This window comes from Corylus avellana, chromosome 6 (genome assembly GCF_965113065.1).
Source record: "Corylus avellana chromosome 6, dhCorAvel1.hap1.2, whole genome shotgun sequence".
NCBI classification, from domain to species: Eukaryota; Viridiplantae; Streptophyta; class Magnoliopsida; order Fagales; family Betulaceae; genus Corylus; species Corylus avellana.
In genome coordinates, this window is record NC_142495.1 from 23,924,485 (window position 1) to 23,944,890 (window position 20,406).

The window sequence follows — 20,406 nt, forward strand, 5'->3', positions numbered from 1 at the left end:
ATGCACTCGCTGGCGCGTGTACCTCATTAATTTTTGTTTAAAGTGCTTTAAGGTAAACCAATGAATTTGATAAAGATTTATGCTAGATCTAAACGTTTGATTCCTCTTTGACCGAATGTTTGATACCTTCTGACGGAATGATTGATACTAGGCAGTAAGCTCATTTTGAATAGTTCAAAGTTTAGAGACTTCTTACCTTAAGATCAATGATTGATAATGGATTTTTTTTTACAGATTTGGGGGTTGGAGATTGTCTAAAGAACTATAGACTACAAGCAATGTGCATAAAACTCACCCCCAATGCTTGTTATTTCAATTTTTTTCATAAGTAGACGATGCTAAACTGTTAGAATAGTTACCTGTGGGCAAAGGTAATAATCCGAAGTGCTTGTAAAGAAAGGAAAAGTTTTAGCACAAGAACAAACCGACGAGAATAACTCTAATACTTAAGTCAGTATAATTGAGAAGAATAATCTTGAAGAGTAAAAAATATTGTATAAGAGAAAGAGACGAAAGTCCCTATTTTACTTGTGTGTGCCAGCTAATTTGCCATAGGCGTTAGCAATGTTGCACATGCTCATTCGAGGCTTTCCTATTGCTGCATTCCCTAAGTCCTGCAATTAGGAGTAGGCAAATTAACTACCTATCAACCGAACCGAAATTAACCGTCAACCGACTTTTGTGGTTCGAAAATCAGTATGAATTTTTTATACCAACGTCAATTCGGTTCGATTAATTGGTAAAAGAATTATTTTTATCGGTTAACCGAACCGAATTGACATTAGTATAAAAAATTCATAGTAGGCCTTCGTTAAAACTTGTAACCAATTTGTAAACATTAAAACTATGAGAATTGAAAGAACTTTTCATTGAAAATATATGTTAGAGAAGTGTTACACTCGTTAAAGCTCTTTATCTTCGTTAAAGTTCTAGGCTTGTACAGAAAAGTTGTTATTTGGGCCCCCAAGATTGATCTTAACCCAAAAAAAACATATTCAATAAGATTTTACGCTTAGTAGCCAAAAATAAAAATAAAAACATTTTGAGCCCCCGAACAACCAATTTATGGCCCATTTAAAAATATCATTGGTCCAATTAAAAAGACCCAAGGTTAACCAATCAACCGAAATTTTCAAAATATTTTCTTATCGAAATGCTATCAGTGAATTAACTGATTTAACTGACAATTTCGGTTAACCGACTGATAATGAATTTTCTAAACCGATACCACCCCTACCCGCGACCCATGCAAACAATCACTTTATGTTGGGATCACGCTCTCCGATGCAAACATGCTAAAATCATTTGCTAGAAAAATTAGAGAAAACGGTAGAGGAGCTGCTCCCATAAACTTCTATAAGCTTGATTAAATCATTTACTACAAGATTCGTTCATTCAATCTTATATGAGGTAAATAAAGGTCAAAGCTTGTTAATTAGATTTCATGTAATAGACTTGAACATCAACTGTCAGAGATTTTCAGTACAAAAGCAATGAACATAGATAGAGCAGAAGGAAATTTGTCAGCTATGGGAAATCTTTCTCTGCTTTTCAACATTACAATCTGTGAGTGATCTCTTCAAGTTGAAATTTATACAAAATCAACTCCTTGGTTCAAAGAACAGAAATTTGTAACAAGTCTTGGACACACGAGATACAGCATCAATTGCAGCACAAAAAGCTCCCAAAAGGCAATGTTAAAGAAGTCATTACAGATACCATAAAGGTCAATAATATTCCCACCATAGCTATCATCGCTGTCCAGAATCACATTCAATCCAATAAAAGTTAAAAGCATATTAAAACTCAATGTTGAAAGGCATAGCAACCTGGAATATAAACATTACGAGATATATTCCAAGTCAGAGAATAAAAGAATCCATCTGAAATTCAGCTTCCTCCTTCCTACTCAATTGCTGCAAAGAAGAACATCTGCACTCTTCGCAATCAACACCGGAGAAACAAAGGACGCGTCGGATTCGTCAATTAACCAAACAAGGAAAATACAGCTGTAATTCATCGAGCACCTACCGTGCGTGATGTGCAAGATTGATACTTGACATATTGATGATATTGTCATCGTATACATAGACCCAATCATGCTAATGAGATTGATCTGAATACGGGATCTGCCTCCCATCTCTTTGTGTATAAATAGACCAATTTGTAATATAAGACAAACACACAGAAATCAATTCAGTAATCATTTTCCTTCATTTCTGATTTTTACCCATCTTTCCTAATCCTAATTGTTATGAAAAGATGCATGACAATAACATTTTAGTGGATTTCCCACTCGGGTCACTTCCCTTGCTGTTGCACAATAGTCACTATTGAAAACAAATGACTGGGACCCAGGATTTGATCCCTTCTACTGAAATTGATGCTGCTTTGGCACCAAAAATCAACCAACCATCAAAAGGTTGCAGACAACAAAAAAGGATAATCTTCCCGGGGGCCCCCATAAAGGGAAGCTGCTCATTGGAGTCTCAGAGCACTAAGGAAATTTTGTGAAGGGTGGCCTCAATGTTTCGAAAGTAAAAGAAATAATATGCGTCTCCATGCCACCTCCTTTTAGGCTTTTTACTATTAAACCTGGGATTCCTAAAATTCAGCAACTTGTGAGAGCAAAGGACAACTGTGGGTTGGTTGCACCTATAGCTATATGATGATAGCTCTCCGAAAGTTTTCAAAATGGAAAGTAATTTGTGGGCCAGAGAAGATATATCCAAACAATGAAGCAAAAAAAGAAAAAAAAAAAAAGAAGACCTGAATTCATTTCATCAAATATAAACAATCCGTTTTTCTTTTCTTTTTTTTCTTGATGGATTTCTACAAAACATGGGAAAATTTAGAAATGCCCTACAACAGAACATGCACTACCTCGGTCTCTACAGTCAATGAAAATGGAAACAAGCATCAAACAAACTCACCGGGCCTTCTTCCGGGACTTGAAAGGAAAACTAGAAGGCGGCGACGGGGAAAACTCGAACGGCAGGTGGGGTGGCTCGGCCTCGCCGGTCAGCATCCCCACGATGTCTTTGGTTGTGGGTCGCTTACTAGGCGATTTCTGAAGACACAGAAGTGCAATTGTAATGCAGAGCAAAGCCTGTTCCTTATCCAACGAATGAATTGACGAATCAACAAGGTCCAAAAGCTTCCCATTGCGAGCAAGTTGCCGAGCCCACGAGATCAGATTGGCCCTCTCGAACTCCGACATCGGCGACGCCGTGACTTGGAGCGGCCGACGCCCAGAAACAATGACCAAAAGCAGAACTCCAAAGCTATAAACGTCGCACTTCTCAGAGAGCAGCCCACCGCCACCATATTCAGGAGCAATGTAACAAACAGTTCCTCGCATGCTGGGGGTGCTGCTAACGCCGCCGCTCTTGGGTATATCTCCGCCTCCGCCGTTAGTCCAATCCTGGCTATTTCTCCATCCACTTCTAAGCTCGCCACTCAGTCCGTCCAACCACCAATCAATGCTACCTCTGCTGTTCTTGTTCGTCCTCTTCTTCTTCCTCTCTTGGCGGACCACATCCTCGTCATCATCATCGTCCTTCTGCCACCACAATTCTCGACCGCTAGTCGAACCAAGCGCTCGTTTCTTCTTCTTTGTCTTCTTAGAAAGCTCCTCGCAGAACTCCTCCTTCCACCACTCCCTCGGCTTCCGAGTCTTCTCTTTCCTTTTCGCCAACCTTTCCTCGTCCAATGAAGCCCACCAGTCCAATCTCTTCCTCTGCTTCTTCGGTTTCTGCTTCTGCTTCTGCTTTAGCTCAACCTTTGAGCCCAACCCATCGTTCTCCGCCGAGCTCGGGGACGCAATCCACTCGCTCTTGGGCCTCTCCTTCTTTATCTCACTCCCAATCCACTCCATCACGTAGTCCTTCACTCTCCCAGACTCAGACCCACCTCCATTAATGTCCTGTTTCCACCACCAATCCCTCCTTGAACCCCCATTTTTTCTACCATTTCCGATCAAATCCTTGCCGCTATCCAAGCTCATCTTATCGAAGCACCCATCCGATGCGCTCGCCTTGTCGATCCCAACTTCCGGCGATACCGCCATATTCTCCGGCGAAGCCTCCGAATCCAAGATTCTCACCACGCAGCTCTCCGGGGACCGATCAGCAACCACCCCAGCACCACCCTCATCGAACCCAGTAGTCACGCTCTCCGTCTCCTCCAGAATCGACCCGTTGTCCTCTCCACCCTCGACCTCTCTCTTCTCCACGAGATCCTCCGTCTTCAATCTCGCCAAACCGAAATCCCCAATCTTGGCCTTGAAATCAGCGTCGAGCAGAATATTACTGGGCTTGACATCCCCGTGGATCACCGGCGGGTCACAGAAATGGTGCAGGTAAGCCAGACCCTTTGCGATATCGATCGCAATGTCGAACCTTTTCTTCCACTCCATGAGCTCCACGCACTTGTTGTCGAGCAGCGCGTCCTGCAGGCTACGGTTGGGCATGTACTCGTAGACGAGCACAAGCTTGCGGCGGCGGCGGTCGGAGGAGAAGCCATGGAGCGAGAGGATGTGCGGGGAGGAGAGGGCGGAGGCGATGGAGAGCTCGTTGTGGAACTCGCGCTCACCCTGGAGGGAGCCCGGGGAGTCCATGACCTTGAGAGCCAAGCACTGGCCGGAGGGGAGCGTTGCCTTGTAGACGGCGCCGAATCCACCGTGGCCGAGGAGGGCGGAGGAGGAGAACGAGGAGGCGGAGCGCCGGAGGAGGGTGTAGGAGAAGCGGCGCTGGTGGTCATCGGAGGGGGTGGTCCGGTTGCGGGAGAGCTTGCGGTGGAGGAGGAGAAGGAGAGTTAGAAAGAGAAGGACAAGGAGCGTCAGGGTCGCCGGGAGGACTATGGGTAGGAGAGGAATGTGGTGGTGGCGGTGGTGGTGGTGGTGGTAGTTGAGGGGTTCCGGTGGTGGTGAGGGGATGGGGGTGGGGCGGGATGGCATGTCTGTAAATATGGTGGGGATGGAGGGGTGTTATGCTGTCATTCTGGTTGTGAGGTCTATACAGATTATTAGAGAAGAAGAGTGTTTGATGAGGAAGAAAGAGTGAGACTGTTTATGATATCATTGCTTTCTCCAGCCTTACCTTTCTCTCTCTCTCTCTCTCTCTTCTCTCTTCATTCTTTGTTATCCAAACTCCAAAGGCTCAAAGCTACTACTACTTCTACTCTACTTAGTGTTTTTTTTACAAAAAAAATTTATTGGGTTTGCTTATTATTTAATACTATAATTCTTATTCCACAATCCTTTTATTTTCCTAGCTTTCCCCCTTGATTTGGTCGCACTTTCGTATTTCAAAGTCAACAAGTAAAAGAAATAAAGAGTAATATGTATTTAATATAGTAAACCCCGTTTATTAAATACATTATTGAAATAAATGATGAGGTGAAGTCTTGTCTTCGATCCGGTTTACATGCTGTTAATAACAATATTTATGTTGTAGTTTAATCAATAGTTAAGATTAAATCTTAAAGTTAACTTATTTTTAAAATTTTTAATAACAGAGAGAAAATAAAGAGATATTTTTAAAAATTCAATCTTAACTGTTGATTAAATTATAGCATACATGTTATTAAGTCAGATCCGTCTCTCGTTAGTCGTTTTAAAGATGATGTTATTTTTATTTAAGTGGATATTATTATTATTTTTTAAAAAAAAAAAAAAAAAAAACTTTGTATTTCTTCATGAAATTTTGTTTGATTTTAGGTGAAATTGAAGAAATTTATTTGAGTAGTTTAGAGTAGATATTTGAAATTGAATGCAACCTCTCATTTAAAATTGGCACCACATCACATGTGCAGCTAAATACAACAAAACAAAACCAAAAATAAATTTATAATTAATTAATTAATTGTCATTTATAACGAAACAGGTGGAGGATAGCCTCATAACCATAGCCATAGGTTGTAGGTAATTAACAAAACGTAAATCCCACGCGCCAGGAGAGTAAGTGGGTCACGTGGATCAAGCCTTGGAAGCTGGCAATTTCCATCTACAGCGCTGTTTGGCCACGTTGGTGGGGTCCACGGGTCGAGATCTAGTCAACAATCCGACGCGCCTTATTCGTTTGCGTGCGAGTCCAGGTGGTGTTGCCTCCCTGTCGAAAATTCAGTCTCTAAGATTCGCGGCTACGATCGCGCACACGTCATCGGAAGCTGTTTGACCTCTAAAAGCTACTCTGTTTCTTTCTGCTGCTAAAGCAATTAACAAATCCTTTTTCAGTTTTCACAGAACCTTTTTTTTGGTCCCCGTCATCATATGGACCCACGATTTATTTGTTTTTTTTTTTTTTTTTTTTCGCTAACATGTCCGAGAAGAGAAGATGATTCGAACTAATGATTTTCGTTTCATTAGACATATTTTAACTGATTAAACTACCTCTTAAAGACAATCTTAAGATTCTCGACTGAACAGTTAATCCTATTAAACATTATTTGTAAATTCTCATAAAAATAAATTAAAATTAACCTTTATAATTTACTTGATTTATAAATTAACTCAATGGTTAGATTCTATAGAAAACTAATTCATTAAAAATAAGATTTAAATAAATAAATAAAAACGCACCACTACAATAATAAGCATGAGGAGGAGCTCGGAAACACAACACGAGGAGGGCTGACTTTTGGGGGTTGCAAAGTGAATGAGTGGGGCCACAGCCGTACGTAAGATTGCTGTTTGACAATATTAAAAGTAAAACAGTATGTTTAATGTCAGGTTTTTTTAAATAAGCGTTTTTGTTTGTCGCTTAGCAAATATAATAATAATAACACTTTGATTTGGTTAGGTCTTACTTTTCAATTTTGGATTATTTTAAAAAGGGTTTCATTTTCCAAGGATTAGTTTTTTAAAAAATAAAAAAAAAATGTTATTAGCGAATTAAGATATTGTTGAGGGCTAATTTTTTGGGACTCAAGAAGAGGACCCACATTTGCTTTAAAAAAAAAAAAACCTAACAGTCTTAACTAATTCTTAGATCAATTCATGTTTAAAAAAAAAAAACCTAGTCTTTCCAATGAAATGGAGTAGGATTTCTTGCAATACTCTTAACTATTGTAGGGCTACAATAGCTCATATCTTGACCATTTATTTGTAATGTATGGTAAGTAAAACACCACCTTAGTGTTAAAAAGTGAGAATAAATATGTGGCTAAACCACTCATGAATAGCACCCTATGAAGGTGGTCGAAATCCTAAAGTAGCTGATGAGGGTGGTCGGCTACCCTTAAATCAACCAATTAGGATGGTTGACAACCCATTAGCTTTATCAATTGTTTTTTTTTTTTTGGGGCGGTCACCCCCATCGACTCCCTTTAGGGTGGCTAATTATCTCAAAAATTGTTCAAATCACCTCCATCAATTGTTTTCAGGATAATTACACACTTATGTTTGGATTCTTTGAGGGTGACTAACCACCTCAAGATTGTTTTTAGGTGGCAACTGTTAAACATGAGTAATGTTACAAACACTCACATTTTCCACATCTATAAATGGGTTTTAAAACTATTATTAGATTTGTGATACATCTTTATTGAATTTTAATCTAATAATGATTTTAAAATGTAGCCTACAAGTATAAAGAAATAAATGTGAAAAAATAAGTACGTAGGGTGAAAAGACAATTATGGTTAACGGTTATCTGTTGAGTTTGATCAATTCCACTTTGTCTCAAAAGTGTTCTTGCTTATCAACTCGCTGTCATGGCTGCTCAAACATATTACCACACTGAAGTTGAAGAACCCTGGAGCAAGAAACCATATTAGGGAAAAACCTTCAAACCCAATAACCTTTTCAAGGAGATAAACAAATGTTTAATCGAAGACATTTTGTAAAGGGTAATGGTAATTGAGAGATGGCTTTTGACTTTTGTTAACTTCGTAGAAGGAATCTTCCTGTAAAGAACAAAAAAAGAAATATAAAGAAGACGCAGGATTGCAGCTTTGGAGAGGAAGGGGCCAGAGAATAAAACAAAGGGAAAAAATGGAGGAGAGTGAGATCATGTGAGTCCCACCTTTTTTCAGACAATAAAGACGAACCCACGCTTGTCCGGGGGCTGACTCGTGAGAGTGAGAGTGATATTTCCCAGGCCGCTGCGATGATGATTTTTCATCATAAATAAACTATTAATTGCTTTGATTCCTAATTATATATTAATTCAACAATTTATCTCCCACTCTTTCCCTCATCTCCCACACACACACACACACACTAACGTGAAAATATTCCCCGCGGGATTGTCTAATCATACGTACCAGTTACCACGTTGTATGTGTTTGGAAAACTGTCTACTTCGATTGATTTTTTTGTCTCTCTGTTTTGAAATGATAATAAAGAAACGTTGTATGTGTTTGGAAAACTGTCTCTTGGATTGATTTTTTTGGCTCTCTGTTTTGAAATGATAATACAGACGCTTATAAGCATTATCACGTCAACTCAATAATATAAAATTAGGAAAAAAGAAAATACATAACATTACTTTGTAATTAAATCCTAATAAAATCGTTATATTATTAAGATCACTTTTCTTCTTATTATTTCTGATTGTACTTGCCACATTTGATCTACAAAAATAAACTTCGATGCCTCGTTATTAGAGCAAAAGAGAAGGCTATACTTACCCTCTTCAAATTTCTACTAAAATTGCAAGGTTCTCTCCAAATTTTAAATAGTTGTAATTAATCCCTCAAACTTCTGAAAAAAAAAACAAAAAAAAAAAGTAGTGGGAAATGAGATAAGCAAGCATGAGCAAATATCTGCTATTTGGTTTGACAAACGAAAATCCCTTGTGCAAACCAGAGGCCCGACACAACATAGACGAACTACAAGGTAGAACAAGTAGAGGGAATTGCGTACAATTTTCAAATTTTTATTACGAATTCGGGTAAGCAAGGTAGAACATAAACAGGGCTGCAGGCTAGCTGAAAACAAGAGAATACCCAACATTTATGCCATCATTTTCGCACTGGAGCATAGAGAACAGGATTGGAGAAGATACAATTGCAACACAATAAGCCAACTCTATCCAGTCATTAATGCATACAAACAAGGGAAGAAAATGGGTTTTCGGCACCAACTCTACAGGAAGACTACAGTGGCTTGGCACCACCATTTTCTTGAACACTATTTACTGGAGTCGTAGAGCCACTCTTCTTGGAGTGGCCTCCTGTAATGGTTCTGCCCATGAACTTTCCTGCTTTGCTCAGTCCACTGCCAACAGCTCCAAGGCCACTGCCAACGATCCCAACTCCGGCCCCAACGCCAGTTCCCACAATCCCAACTCCAGCACCGAGACCAGTACCCACCATTCCAACACCAGACCCAACCAGTGATGCTGCTCCATCAAGTGCATCCATTGTACTCCCTATAACTCCCTCTTGTTTCAGTTTCTTTCTTTGTTCTAGGATCATCTTCTCTTGTTCCAGAGCAATCAACTGCTCTTCCTTGTTAAATTCATGATACAAGACCTGAAAGTCATACAGAACAATACCCTTAATAAATATAAACTGAAACAAAATCAATCCCTCCTGCATAGCATACATATCAATGGCAATTGCCAACAATTAAATGAATAATATCATTGTATACCAGGCCTCCCCTAACATACAGAAGGGGACAAATATTAATAGAAATTTAACACAATATCTGTGTCACAAAGATAATAAAATAATAATTTCTAATTAGAAATGTCTACCTTAATAAGAAGACTCCCCCTATCCTTCTTATCTTTAATTTTCAGCATGTCAAGTGATGGTAGCAGTCTCAAATTATACTCTTTTTCGGTTTCAGCTTCCAGCTGAATCAAAGGCAGCTTTACTATTCCCAATCTCTTGTCTTGCCCAATGTCCTTATCAAAAACCTGTTTAGAAGAGTTCATGAACATTACTTCTAGTAACAGATATAAGATTTACAGAGTAAAGGCAGAGAGCAATTTGGATCACATAACAGGAGAAAAGCTCTCGTTTGAATAAAAAATTAAATCAAATTAAATTTTTTTTTTAAAAAAAAGAAGGGGGCCAGGAACACATTCGCAACTAAGACATGGAGATAAATGACTCGACCTCTCTTGATAAGTGAAAAATGACTTGACCATCACATGAAAATGACTAAAAGTTTCATATATTTGGATCTGTGACAATTCAGCTTAGGCATCTAAAACTGTACATATAGATGGTAAGGGATAAACCATGTCTACCTCTAAATATACAGTGACTCTGCATGCATATGTGTGTGCAATTGCGCAAAAACAGTACTTCCATCAGATATGACCAGAACATACATCCAGAGCTCAAAGATTCTACTTTATAGTGTATTCAATTTGCATGTTTTTTACATCTCTCCTAACATTTCTTAAAACTTTATTTAACCATCTCATGCTTTCCTGGTCATTATAAGATATCCACAACCTGTTCAGAAGCTCAATTCAAATTTTCAACCTACCCTTGTTCTGTTTATTTCTGCTACAGTTTCCACCATCATTCCTACCATGCATCAACTGCCAAACACAGTTTTTTTTTTTTTTGGTGTGTGTGTAGGGCGGGGGGGTTTGGATAAACTTCAATGCTATAGATATATATCCACTATGGATTAAATCCCATATCTCTACCTACATCTAAAAAGAAGAAAAATATTATTAGCCTACAGGACAAGTTTGGAATAAACCATACTGAATTATATGATTTAAACCATACTGAATTATATGATTTACAGCTTCATTTGAATCTTTGTAATTTACATGTTTCTCATTACAAAATATTACTGCTTTTTCTAACAATATTTACATGGTTAAAATCTTAAAAAATGTAAATAAGTAAACACTGGCCTTAATTTTAATCTGTGGATATCTTTTATTTTCTTCTATAAAGATTATACACATCATTGTTTGGCATATATTTTGAAGGCAACGACTTAATTTGCTTGGTTATTGTCTGTAAATACCCTTACATCAAATAAGGGCAAAAAAAAAATATTTATGTTATCTTCTGAAGAGAATGGGGGAAGGTATTATTTTCCTAGAGGTGACTTGTGAATATCACTCAATTAACCAGGGGAATATAAAATTTTGGAAAATTTGTACTTTTTCCGGACTTTCCCACAACTTAATTTGGAATAAAATCAAACACTAAATAAACTAACACTTAAGGCACTATAAATATGAATCCTACGATCCCAGAAACTGTAGATTCTTGCAGAAGCAATGTATTCAGAGAATCAGAGATCTGGCAGAAGAGCATAGCAGAAGAGCATAGCAGAAGTGAAAAAAAGGGGTGTTAGTGGATTAAAACCTCAAGTACAAGAGACTGTGTCTCCTTGTCTTCTGCAATCATCTCGAATTTTTGATCCCAAACAGGATTGAGGTTGTTTTCAACAACCTTTGTTTTGACCTTGAATAGTGGCCGAATATACACAACAACATAGGGATCAGATTTTCCAATCATTTCCATGTTCTTCAAATCAATTGCTTTCACGACCGTCAAGGTAAGCTGTCCCTGAGGTTTAAGTTCTAATTCACTGCATAAGAAACAAAGGAAAACGTCACACAGCTTGAAAAAAGAGATACTTGACATTCTTGTGATGAACTGAACATCTGAGGAATAATTTAAACCTGACTGTTCAAGCATATGCAAGTGAAAAGGAGAAAGATATATATCTACAGAAGATCTCAAAATAGACCTATAAGGGCAGGAACTAAAAGAGAGGAAGAAAATAAAAATTCATAACTGCATAAGGTACCCTAAGAGTCTCAGGGTGGGCTTGGGACTTATGCTTACTAGTCTCATCCTTCGATCCTTTCCTCAAATTATCTTAGAAAAAAAAAACAAAAACCACAAAAATGGAGACTCATAATTACCTTACATCAACAGGAATACCACCAATTGGAACAACAATCCTATGGGGCCACTGGAGCATATCTGTGACAATTGAATTCACGGTATCCTGCCAAAGATAAGTGTAAACAGCATAATGAGTTTAGCAACAATACAAAATCAATCGGGAGAAATGAAAGATAATTTGAGAAATGTTAGAGCATCTACTCTTGCCTTCTCCCATCATTCTCCTTACCTTTTCTTAAAAAACAAAAATCAACCATTAGATTTGTAGGACCCACGTAAAAATAGATCCAAACGGTTGATTTGAAAAAAGGGAGGATGGAGAAGGATGGGAGAAAGGACAAGAGTAGATGCTCTAGCATTTTTCATATAATTTGGATACAAGAAGAGAACTTACATCAATCATATCGGAAAGTCCAGGGATGGCTGTTAAGCTTCCACCAACAGCCTTCAGAGTATAATCGATTCTAGGCTTTGGCTGATTAAATGTAAATGAGAATATTAGTGAATTCCAAAATATGTGTAACTGATTAAAAAAAGTAGTAACCATGCTTACCATGTCACTATGTGTCAATCTAACTATCTCACTATGCCATTAGATGTCAGCTCACTCAAAATCCCCAACCATAAGATTAGTAACTTGATGCTTAATCACTTGAGGGAAAAAGGTGTGGAAGAAAAAAAACTTGATGCTAAATTATGCACTTTAAAAAGTTTTCTTAACTCCGTACCCATGGCATACTTAGAAAGGTTGAATGAAAACAAACACATAAAACTGTGTCCTATTTTTCCATTACTACTTTGAGAAGAACACCTCACAGTTATCAACCCTCACATCAATGAGTGCAGTTAATCTATAAACCCAAATCAATGGGTGTATTGTATTGACAAAAGAATGGTCAAAAACTAGAACTGCAGTTCAAAGTTACTCACCCAAAAAACCACAAAATGGTACGCCGACAAAAAAATCGGCAAATTAACCCAATCAATAGTTATGCTTAAATTCCTTCACTTGGATTGGCTAGGTTGTAAGAGATTTGATATTTTAACCAAAAGAGAAAAAAAAAAAAAATCGTTGCAAGACTAGTTGATTTTACAACAGGTTTAGAGATTACAAAGTTTTTCTAAGTCTAAAGGGACACTTGATTATTTGTCCAGAATGAATACTAGTGATCACCCTCATAAACAATGTCTCAAATATGGCAACTCGCTACAGACTGAAAATGAGTTCATAACTTCATGTCCATAAAGCATGCACTTATTGTTGGGGCTGACTTGAAGTTCAAAAAAATTGCTTTGCCATAATTGTGGGAAAAGAAAAGAAACCAGTGATATTGCATACATATACATTGATAAATATATGTATGTCTTCAAAGCATCATCATAATAAGAAGCAAGTGGTACAAAATTGCCACAAAAAAAAAATAGTAACCGCTATCTCTATTTCCAATTTCTATTATCAAACTTAAGTCACTCTTACATAATAAAGCTATTTATATTGTCCCTTGGTAACATCATAATATGTATACTACAGAAACATTTATTATTTTTAATATGAATGTTATCTGCATTCTACAAAATACATTAGCAATAGTTCTTGTCAGATAAGATAAACGTATTGGTACCCATATCATGTTCAACACTGGTATCATTTGACCAACATATTACGCACTAACCAGATTTTGGTGTAAAGCACTTATGAACAATTTAACAAAAACTTATATATTTGCAAGCAGATCAAAAACTTCACTAAGTACCTCGGAAAGCAGGGCAACAACAACAGCAGAAATACAAGGTATCTCTTCAGCGAGTTGGAAGATAACCCGAACAACAGTGAAAACTTGAAGATCCTTCAACTGTGGCAGATGGTATCATAATAGTACTTAGTTCAATAGTCTTGCACCATAACTTGATTTACTAGGAAGAGAAATTAACATAAAACAATATTCAATATAGATGATATCATTCCAAGTTGTTGATGCATCAACCTGAATAGGTATTGAAGCAACAAGTGCAGCTTCAACAGCTAAAATGATGCTTGGATCACCACCCCACCGCAAATCAATATCCATTGTGATTTGACCTTTCTTAAGACTTTGAACACGAATGCCTGCATCAAGTTAAGTATTTATGCAGGCACACCATGCGTAAACAAAATGTATAAATATTGACTAAAAACAGTGAGCGAAGGAATGACTTTTCATGGTGATATGGACAATAATAAAAGTATTAAAATTACATCACATAATTAAGAGAGAACAAGAAATATATAGGAAACATGGAGCAACTTGATAACAAATTGACTGGTTTTGCCCCCTGCACTACCACTCATAATAGATAACCCCCTTCAACTACCAATCGTTGGCAAAAAAATACTTCTATTAGCCAAGCACATTAAATTTGACTAAAAAATGAGCACATGAGACTTGAATAACGAAAGTGAACTTCAAGTAAAAAAATACAAAAATAAATAAAAAATAATAAATAAAAAACTAACAACAACAACAACAACAAAAAAAAAAAGAGAAGAAGAGGGAAGAGATTCAGAGTGGTTAACGACCCACCCCCAACCATTACATTTTGCCCCCTGAACACCACTCACAATGAATAGTCCCCTTCAACTACCAATCCTTGGTAAAAAAACACTTCTATTAGCTGAGTGCGTTAAATTTGGCTGAAAAATGAGCACGTGAGACACGCATGTGCTCATTTTACCTGAAATAAGGTAAGTGATTCTCAAGTAAAAAAATATAAAAAAAACTTACAAACTAACAAAAAAACACTTTAAACTACAAAAGAAACAGAGATTTAGGATCGTTGAATGACCCTCACAAAGGGTGGATCGGCCACCTCAAATGTCTCAGCCACCCCAAATCACATGGGGGATCAGCCAATCCATCCCCAAGCACTTTTTGGGGGTAGCCAAGGGAGATTCAGCCACTCCTTAGGGGTGGCTAATCACTTTTGATTTGCTTTGTTTGTTTGTTACTATTGAAGGTATTTAAGTAAATTTGTAACACACGGTATTTTTGTAATTTCACAAAAGGGGCTTTTACTCGTCAGGAGTGGCAACAATTCAGGAGCGCAAATGTCACTTCCTGCCGCCGGGGGGGAGGGGGGGGGGGTGGTGTGGTGTTAAGTGCAATTTCCCCTAATTTATTTTTTCTCCACCATATAGTGTAAGCGTAGATAAGAATGTGTAATGGACAACAAGAGAGGTGGCCAGCAAAAGACCAACAAAAAGAGGATTTTCTACATTTGAGTTAGTGAAATGACAAATACCTACCTTAAAGATTGATTAGCTAATAAGAAGAAATTTTCATTCAACTGAATGTTGGGGCAAGCAAACATGCTACTTATAACAACATTGTAGAACTTAAAAAGACTGGTGTGACCTACTTCCATACAAATTCTAAAAGCTTCTTGCGTGGATTACTGTTAAGGAAATGCCATAAAGATCAATTAGAAATGTCTATCTCCATGACATAAAATTAGTGTCAGTCGACCCAATATTGACACACACACATATATATATAGAGAGAGAGAGATTCAAAGATTAATCAATGATTCACACCTTCAATTTTGGGTGCCACGTTACCAAGAGACAATTTGCTGAACTTCAATGAAGTAATTCCAGGTGGTCGGTATTCTTCCAGAAGTGGTTCAACAGATTCTTTAATCACCATTTCTGCTGCCTGACAATAACACATTCAACAGCGTTGAGTTAAATATTTCAGAAATAAACTGGGTATACAAATCCAGGACAATTGCTCAATTTTCTTCTTTCTGTATTCCTTCCCGGTTGTATTCATCTCTCTGACAAGCACTCACACATGCATATACAATGCCTAAATATTTAGGATAACCGAACTTGGTTCTGGGGTCTATAACTGATATTTTCTCATATGTGTGCAGTAATAAATGGAAATAGCCTTGCAAATGAATAAATGAGTACAATGGACATGTACATACTACAATCTGGGTCTATAACTGATATTTTCTCATGTGTGTGCAGGTAATACATGCAAATAGCCTTACACGTGAATAGAAGAGTACAATGGAAAATTACATGCTAGAATTGCTTTAAAGAAAAAGTCCTTCACAATAAGCGATCACAGAAAATCTATCTTGCATAGTGAGACCACATAAAAAAAATTGCACAAGGCTCACATAAGTTCTATATTCTTTTATCTTACATCACCCCCTAAGAGTTTTCTAGTTACAAAAATTATTTCTTTCACCATCTATTGATGGTCCAGTGGCTCCAAATGAAACACCATGAGGTGACCGTTTAGTAATAACTTCAACTTTTGTCTACAAGATTTGTATTTCCTTTTCACTTTTACATCTAGAAAAAAAAAAAAAATCTTGGACTTTTAAAATTTGCTCTTCTACGAGCATATTCAAATTTTGTGAATGTCATAAAAAAGGTTTCCCAAAAATATTTCAATAAGGTCGCATTTAATCCAAAGGATATCAATTTGGTATACAACAGTTTGCATTGTATCTGACAAGGAAAGCAAGTGAAAAAAATGCTTACATCTGCAACATATGGCCACAATTTGCTTAGTTGTTTGTTCAGCCATTTCACCTGAAAATGTCAACCAAAGTATACCATAAAGTAAACCAATACCATAAAATATATGCTTAACATCAAACCACACTTTTATGGAACATTGCCTAGCAAAGTTAGCTTCAAACCTCACAGCTGCAATATCAGATGTAGAAGAGCTTAACTCAGCTGCTACAGGTTTGGTAAAGCGAAAGACAAAAGCTTGTTCAATGATCAAATGAACCTCTGGGTCATGCTCCATTTTTTATAGTATAAGGATTTAAGTTGAGTTTTCAAAAAACATAAAATTGTAGAACTGATCATGTTTCTGAAATCCTAAATACTTAAAATACATGCCAATAAAAAGCAAAATCAAACGATCTCTTCTACCCTTTCTGTTCATCCAAAAAAAAAAAAAATCACAATTTATAACTGAAGCATCTTCTGCGCATAACAGTCAGGAAAATTTGTTTAAAACCTTATCACATAATCAATTAATATAATGATAAGGACAAAAAAAAAATTGAAAAAGGAACCAACCTGTTCAAAGACAGGGAAAGATATCCATTCCGGAAAATTATCACCACAGATCTTCCTCAAATCATCTCGATTAAGGGATCCAAGGAGTTTTATGTCAACAGCCTACAAAAGAAACGAATCATACTGAATGTTACTAAACCAAGTAAAAGCGATCCATCCAAGAGTTTAAAGCACATCTATGAAATTTCAGCGAAGGTAAAGCTGCTGAAAAGAAACCCACTAGTATCAGCAAGCAAGAAGGACCCCAGATGAGGAGAAGGGTCCAAATAGTTAATTAACTGGCTCTCAGAACCAAGCCTTTTTGGGGCTACGGTCAACATGAAGTCAACAAAAAGAATTGCCCTCTTGTGCGTATTTCTATGCAAGTACACCCAAAAAGCTACGGTGGACAAAAGTATCACGGATTCCCATATTTCGTTCTAATTTAAGCATCACAAAATGATCATTTGAAGCTAAATTTTGCAATGTAAGCCACAAATCGCTAACCCATCAGTCACTCCAATCTCCCAAAACTAAAATTAAAGAAAAGAAAACCGAAACCAACAATTCAAGACAATGAATGGAATTTGCCAGCAAATTCGAACAAAATCAAGCTTAGGATACTCCGAATTCTGGTAATTGGCATACCTTAGCAACTCGCTTGGTGCTTCGGTACCGCATCATGTGCTTCCATCCGGCCATCAATGCAATCCCGAACACCATCCCCATGAAAACCCCCGAAATCAGCCCCATTTCGCTTTTCCAGACTCCAACAAACAAACAATTCCCCTGTAAACAATTAAATCACCAACAATTTCAAAACCCCCAAAGAAAAAAAACACACACACAACACACACACACAAATCACTAACCTCCAACACACACACACACAGAGGCTTACAGAGTAATCGACGAAAGTAAGCTAGTGTATCTAGCGAGAAAGAGAGACAGACAGAGATAAATGAAACCCCTGTATTAATTGTGATACAGGTTTGACTCTCTCGCTCTAGAGCTAATCGCTTGTCTCTGTGAGTTGTCTCTCTCTCTCTCTCTCTCTCTGTGTGTTTAAAGTGTCGGTTTCTTTTTTTGTTTCTGGCTCTAAAATCGCATAGTCTTGAGATAAACGAAACGAAACGAAACGACCGGTAGGCCACGGCAAGACAGAGACCTTTTGGATTAAAAACTGATGAATCTGCCAGTTGCCGCTTTCCGTGTGTTGGAAAAATATCTAATGGGAAAAAATAAATAAATACATAAGAAGCTACCATTTTTGCCTTGTCCCTTTCCTTCTCTAACCCATGAAACTTTTTTTTTTTTTTACAAGTAAATTAAATACGGCCATTGTAGTTAATTTTATTTATTTACTTATTTAATTTGCACAGGATACTTAACTGCTATTAATTCCAACCATAACGCTCTCACTGTAAAAAAATAAATTACATGTGTAACGCCATCTTATCTAAACCATAAGCTGTAGTGATTTCTAATACATCTCCAATTAATTAATTTTTTTTTTAGTAACTCTAACACATCTACAACACCAAAGCTCATCAAGATTTTTGGTATCCATTTGATTTAGCGTTTCTAAAGTGTCTGGTTTGATAAAATCGTGGTTAATTTTGCTTAAAAATAAGTGATTAGCTTCCATTTTTATTTATATGCTCAACAAAAGCAACTTGCTTGAACTCAAGGCAATTCCAGCAGTAGATTCCACGGAAGGCAATTCCAACGGTATCAAATTTCCAAAAAAGACAACAGGATATCTGTGAATGTCATGTGTTTGGTCAACTGATTAACGAGAGACCAGAAATACAAGTCTAATCAACCCTGCCCAGTATAATCCAAGAACAAAGGAATGTAATGTTCACCTTACGCCCATACCCAAACACATCCCAAAACTAACCCACCGCCACGTGTAATGAAATTACCAAGGTAACATTTAACAACAAGAAAAATTCCACCATTATTATCCCCAATGGCCCCAACTAGAATATTAGAATGGAAAACGGCAATAGGTGAAGAAGAACGGAGAAGACGCCGCGCACGCTAGCGGCGGCCCTGAAGCCACCGTTCCCCTGCGACGGAGTGACGGAGGTAGGCGGAGACTGAGCGGAGCCGGGTCCAGGAGGCTCGATGTAGGGCGGCGGAGGCGGCTGGTTGAGGCTGGGCGGTAAGCCGAGGCCATGGTTAACTTGGATCTCGAAGGCCATGCCACGCTGGCACTGGACACTGTCGTCGGCATCGGAGAAGTAGTAGTTGATGCCCTCGATGGTCAACGGAACCGCTATGGTCAACGCCATCCCGAACTGCTGGTCGCCCCCGTTGTACTGGGACGTGTCGTTGTCCTGAGCGTCGTCAAAGGAGCAGCTCAAGTAGGTGGTGTCGTTGTAGGTCTGGATCACCGTCGCGTTCGAATTCGTATTGAAAACTACACAAAATTAAAAAAAACAAAAACAAAAACAAAAAAAGAAATCGAGAAATTTATTAATTGTTTTTGAAAACGTATATTGGTTAGGAAAGAAAAGAATCTATGTTGGAGCTGGTGTGGGGATAGTAATTGTTTCTGATGTAGTTGTTTGGGTGCTCAGAAAGTGAAACGAAAGAAACCTCATTTGGTCATTCCACAAAATTTCGATTTTTCAAGAAAATGAGAAGTGATCCGACATTTGGTTCCTCATGATTCGAACGAATTGATCTGATCCAACTATGCAAGTATTACTAAAATCGGGATTTGAAAAAAGATATCGTCTTCAATTGAATCATTGAATGAAAATGAAGTTTATGACTTATCATCAATTTCAACCTGATAAAAAAAAAAAAAAACTGAAAATATAATTCAAAAACTTAGGTCATCATCTCAATCGACCTCAGTTTTAGAGTGCTGAATCGTTTTCCTACATTTTCTCATCAATCACAGACATACTTGATCTAAACTGGGTGCCTCATTCCCAAATCTAAAGAGAAAAAGAAAAAGAAAGCGTGTGAGCTGAAGTAGTGAGCTTACTGAGATAGTCTCCGAGATTGAAGGTCTGGTTAACGGCCCAGACGGAGTAATTGGTGGCGGAAGTGTTGGTGTTAGCATCGAATAGCCACCCGGCGGCGCCGCCCACTGTGTGGTTGGTGTAAGCGGTGGCAGGAGGAGCGGTTGACGCTGCAGCAGCGGCGGAGATCAGGAGCGCAATCATGGCCGTCAGATTCGCCATAGTCGCCATCGCCGTCGCCAATGCCGCTGGGTTGTGTTGGTGCCCGGTCCCCTCGATCTGATGACTTTTGGTTTGATTCCAAAGAGGGGGTTGTTAACTTAGTCTGGTTGTTGTCGGGTTTTTAATTGGTTAGATGTTGGTTCTAATATCAGCAAGGGAGAATCTTCATAGTATTAGTCATTTTAGTTTTTAGTTTTCAATGATGTCCTACGAGCTGAGCTGCTTCAAGCTATGGTTCGGTTAAATTTGGATTCTTATCGTTTAAGTTTTCGACTTTCATTAGATAAGACT

The 20,406-nt window shown here is 37.9% G+C and overlaps 3 protein-coding genes across 4 annotated transcripts; all 3 read right to left on the reverse strand.

Annotated features, from left to right (window-relative positions):
- Positions 1-2,758: 2,758 nt before the first annotated feature.
- On the reverse strand, positions 2,759-5,127 carry LOC132187359 (Protein kinase superfamily protein). Its single transcript, XM_059601650.2, has one exon. The coding sequence runs from the start codon at positions 4,955-4,957 to the stop codon at positions 2,930-2,932; it is 2,028 nt and encodes a 675-aa protein (XP_059457633.2). The 5' UTR covers positions 4,958-5,127; the 3' UTR covers positions 2,759-2,929.
- A 3,628-nt stretch (positions 5,128-8,755) lies between these two features.
- NTMC2T4 (Calcium-dependent lipid-binding (CaLB domain) family protein) lies at positions 8,756-18,045 on the reverse strand. 2 transcript variants are annotated; one of them, XM_059601652.2, is made up of 12 exons: positions 17,785-18,045; positions 17,561-17,701; positions 16,934-17,035; positions 16,382-16,432; positions 15,416-15,536; positions 13,830-13,951; positions 13,599-13,697; positions 12,239-12,319; positions 11,862-11,947; positions 11,296-11,521; positions 9,705-9,869; positions 8,756-9,477 (listed from the first exon to the last, which is right to left on the reverse strand). In XM_059601652.2, exons 2-12 carry the CDS (start codon positions 17,663-17,665, stop codon positions 9,100-9,102), a joined length of 1,536 nt encoding a protein of 511 aa, XP_059457635.2. In that variant the 5' UTR covers positions 17,666-17,701; positions 17,785-18,045; the 3' UTR covers positions 8,756-9,099. The 2 variants fall into 2 exon arrangements, with proteins under 2 accessions (XP_059457635.2, XP_059457634.2); XM_059601651.2 differs by having other exon boundaries at positions 17,814-18,044.
- Positions 18,046-18,620: 575 nt separating this feature from the next.
- LOC132187575 (early nodulin-like protein 18) lies at positions 18,621-20,324 on the reverse strand. The gene is made up of 2 exons (XM_059601924.2): positions 19,917-20,324; positions 18,621-19,340 (listed from the first exon to the last, which is right to left on the reverse strand). The coding sequence occupies exons 1-2, from the start codon at positions 20,122-20,124 to the stop codon at positions 18,898-18,900; spliced, it is 651 nt and encodes a 216-aa protein (XP_059457907.2). The 5' UTR covers positions 20,125-20,324; the 3' UTR covers positions 18,621-18,897.
- Positions 20,325-20,406: the final 82 nt, after the last annotated feature.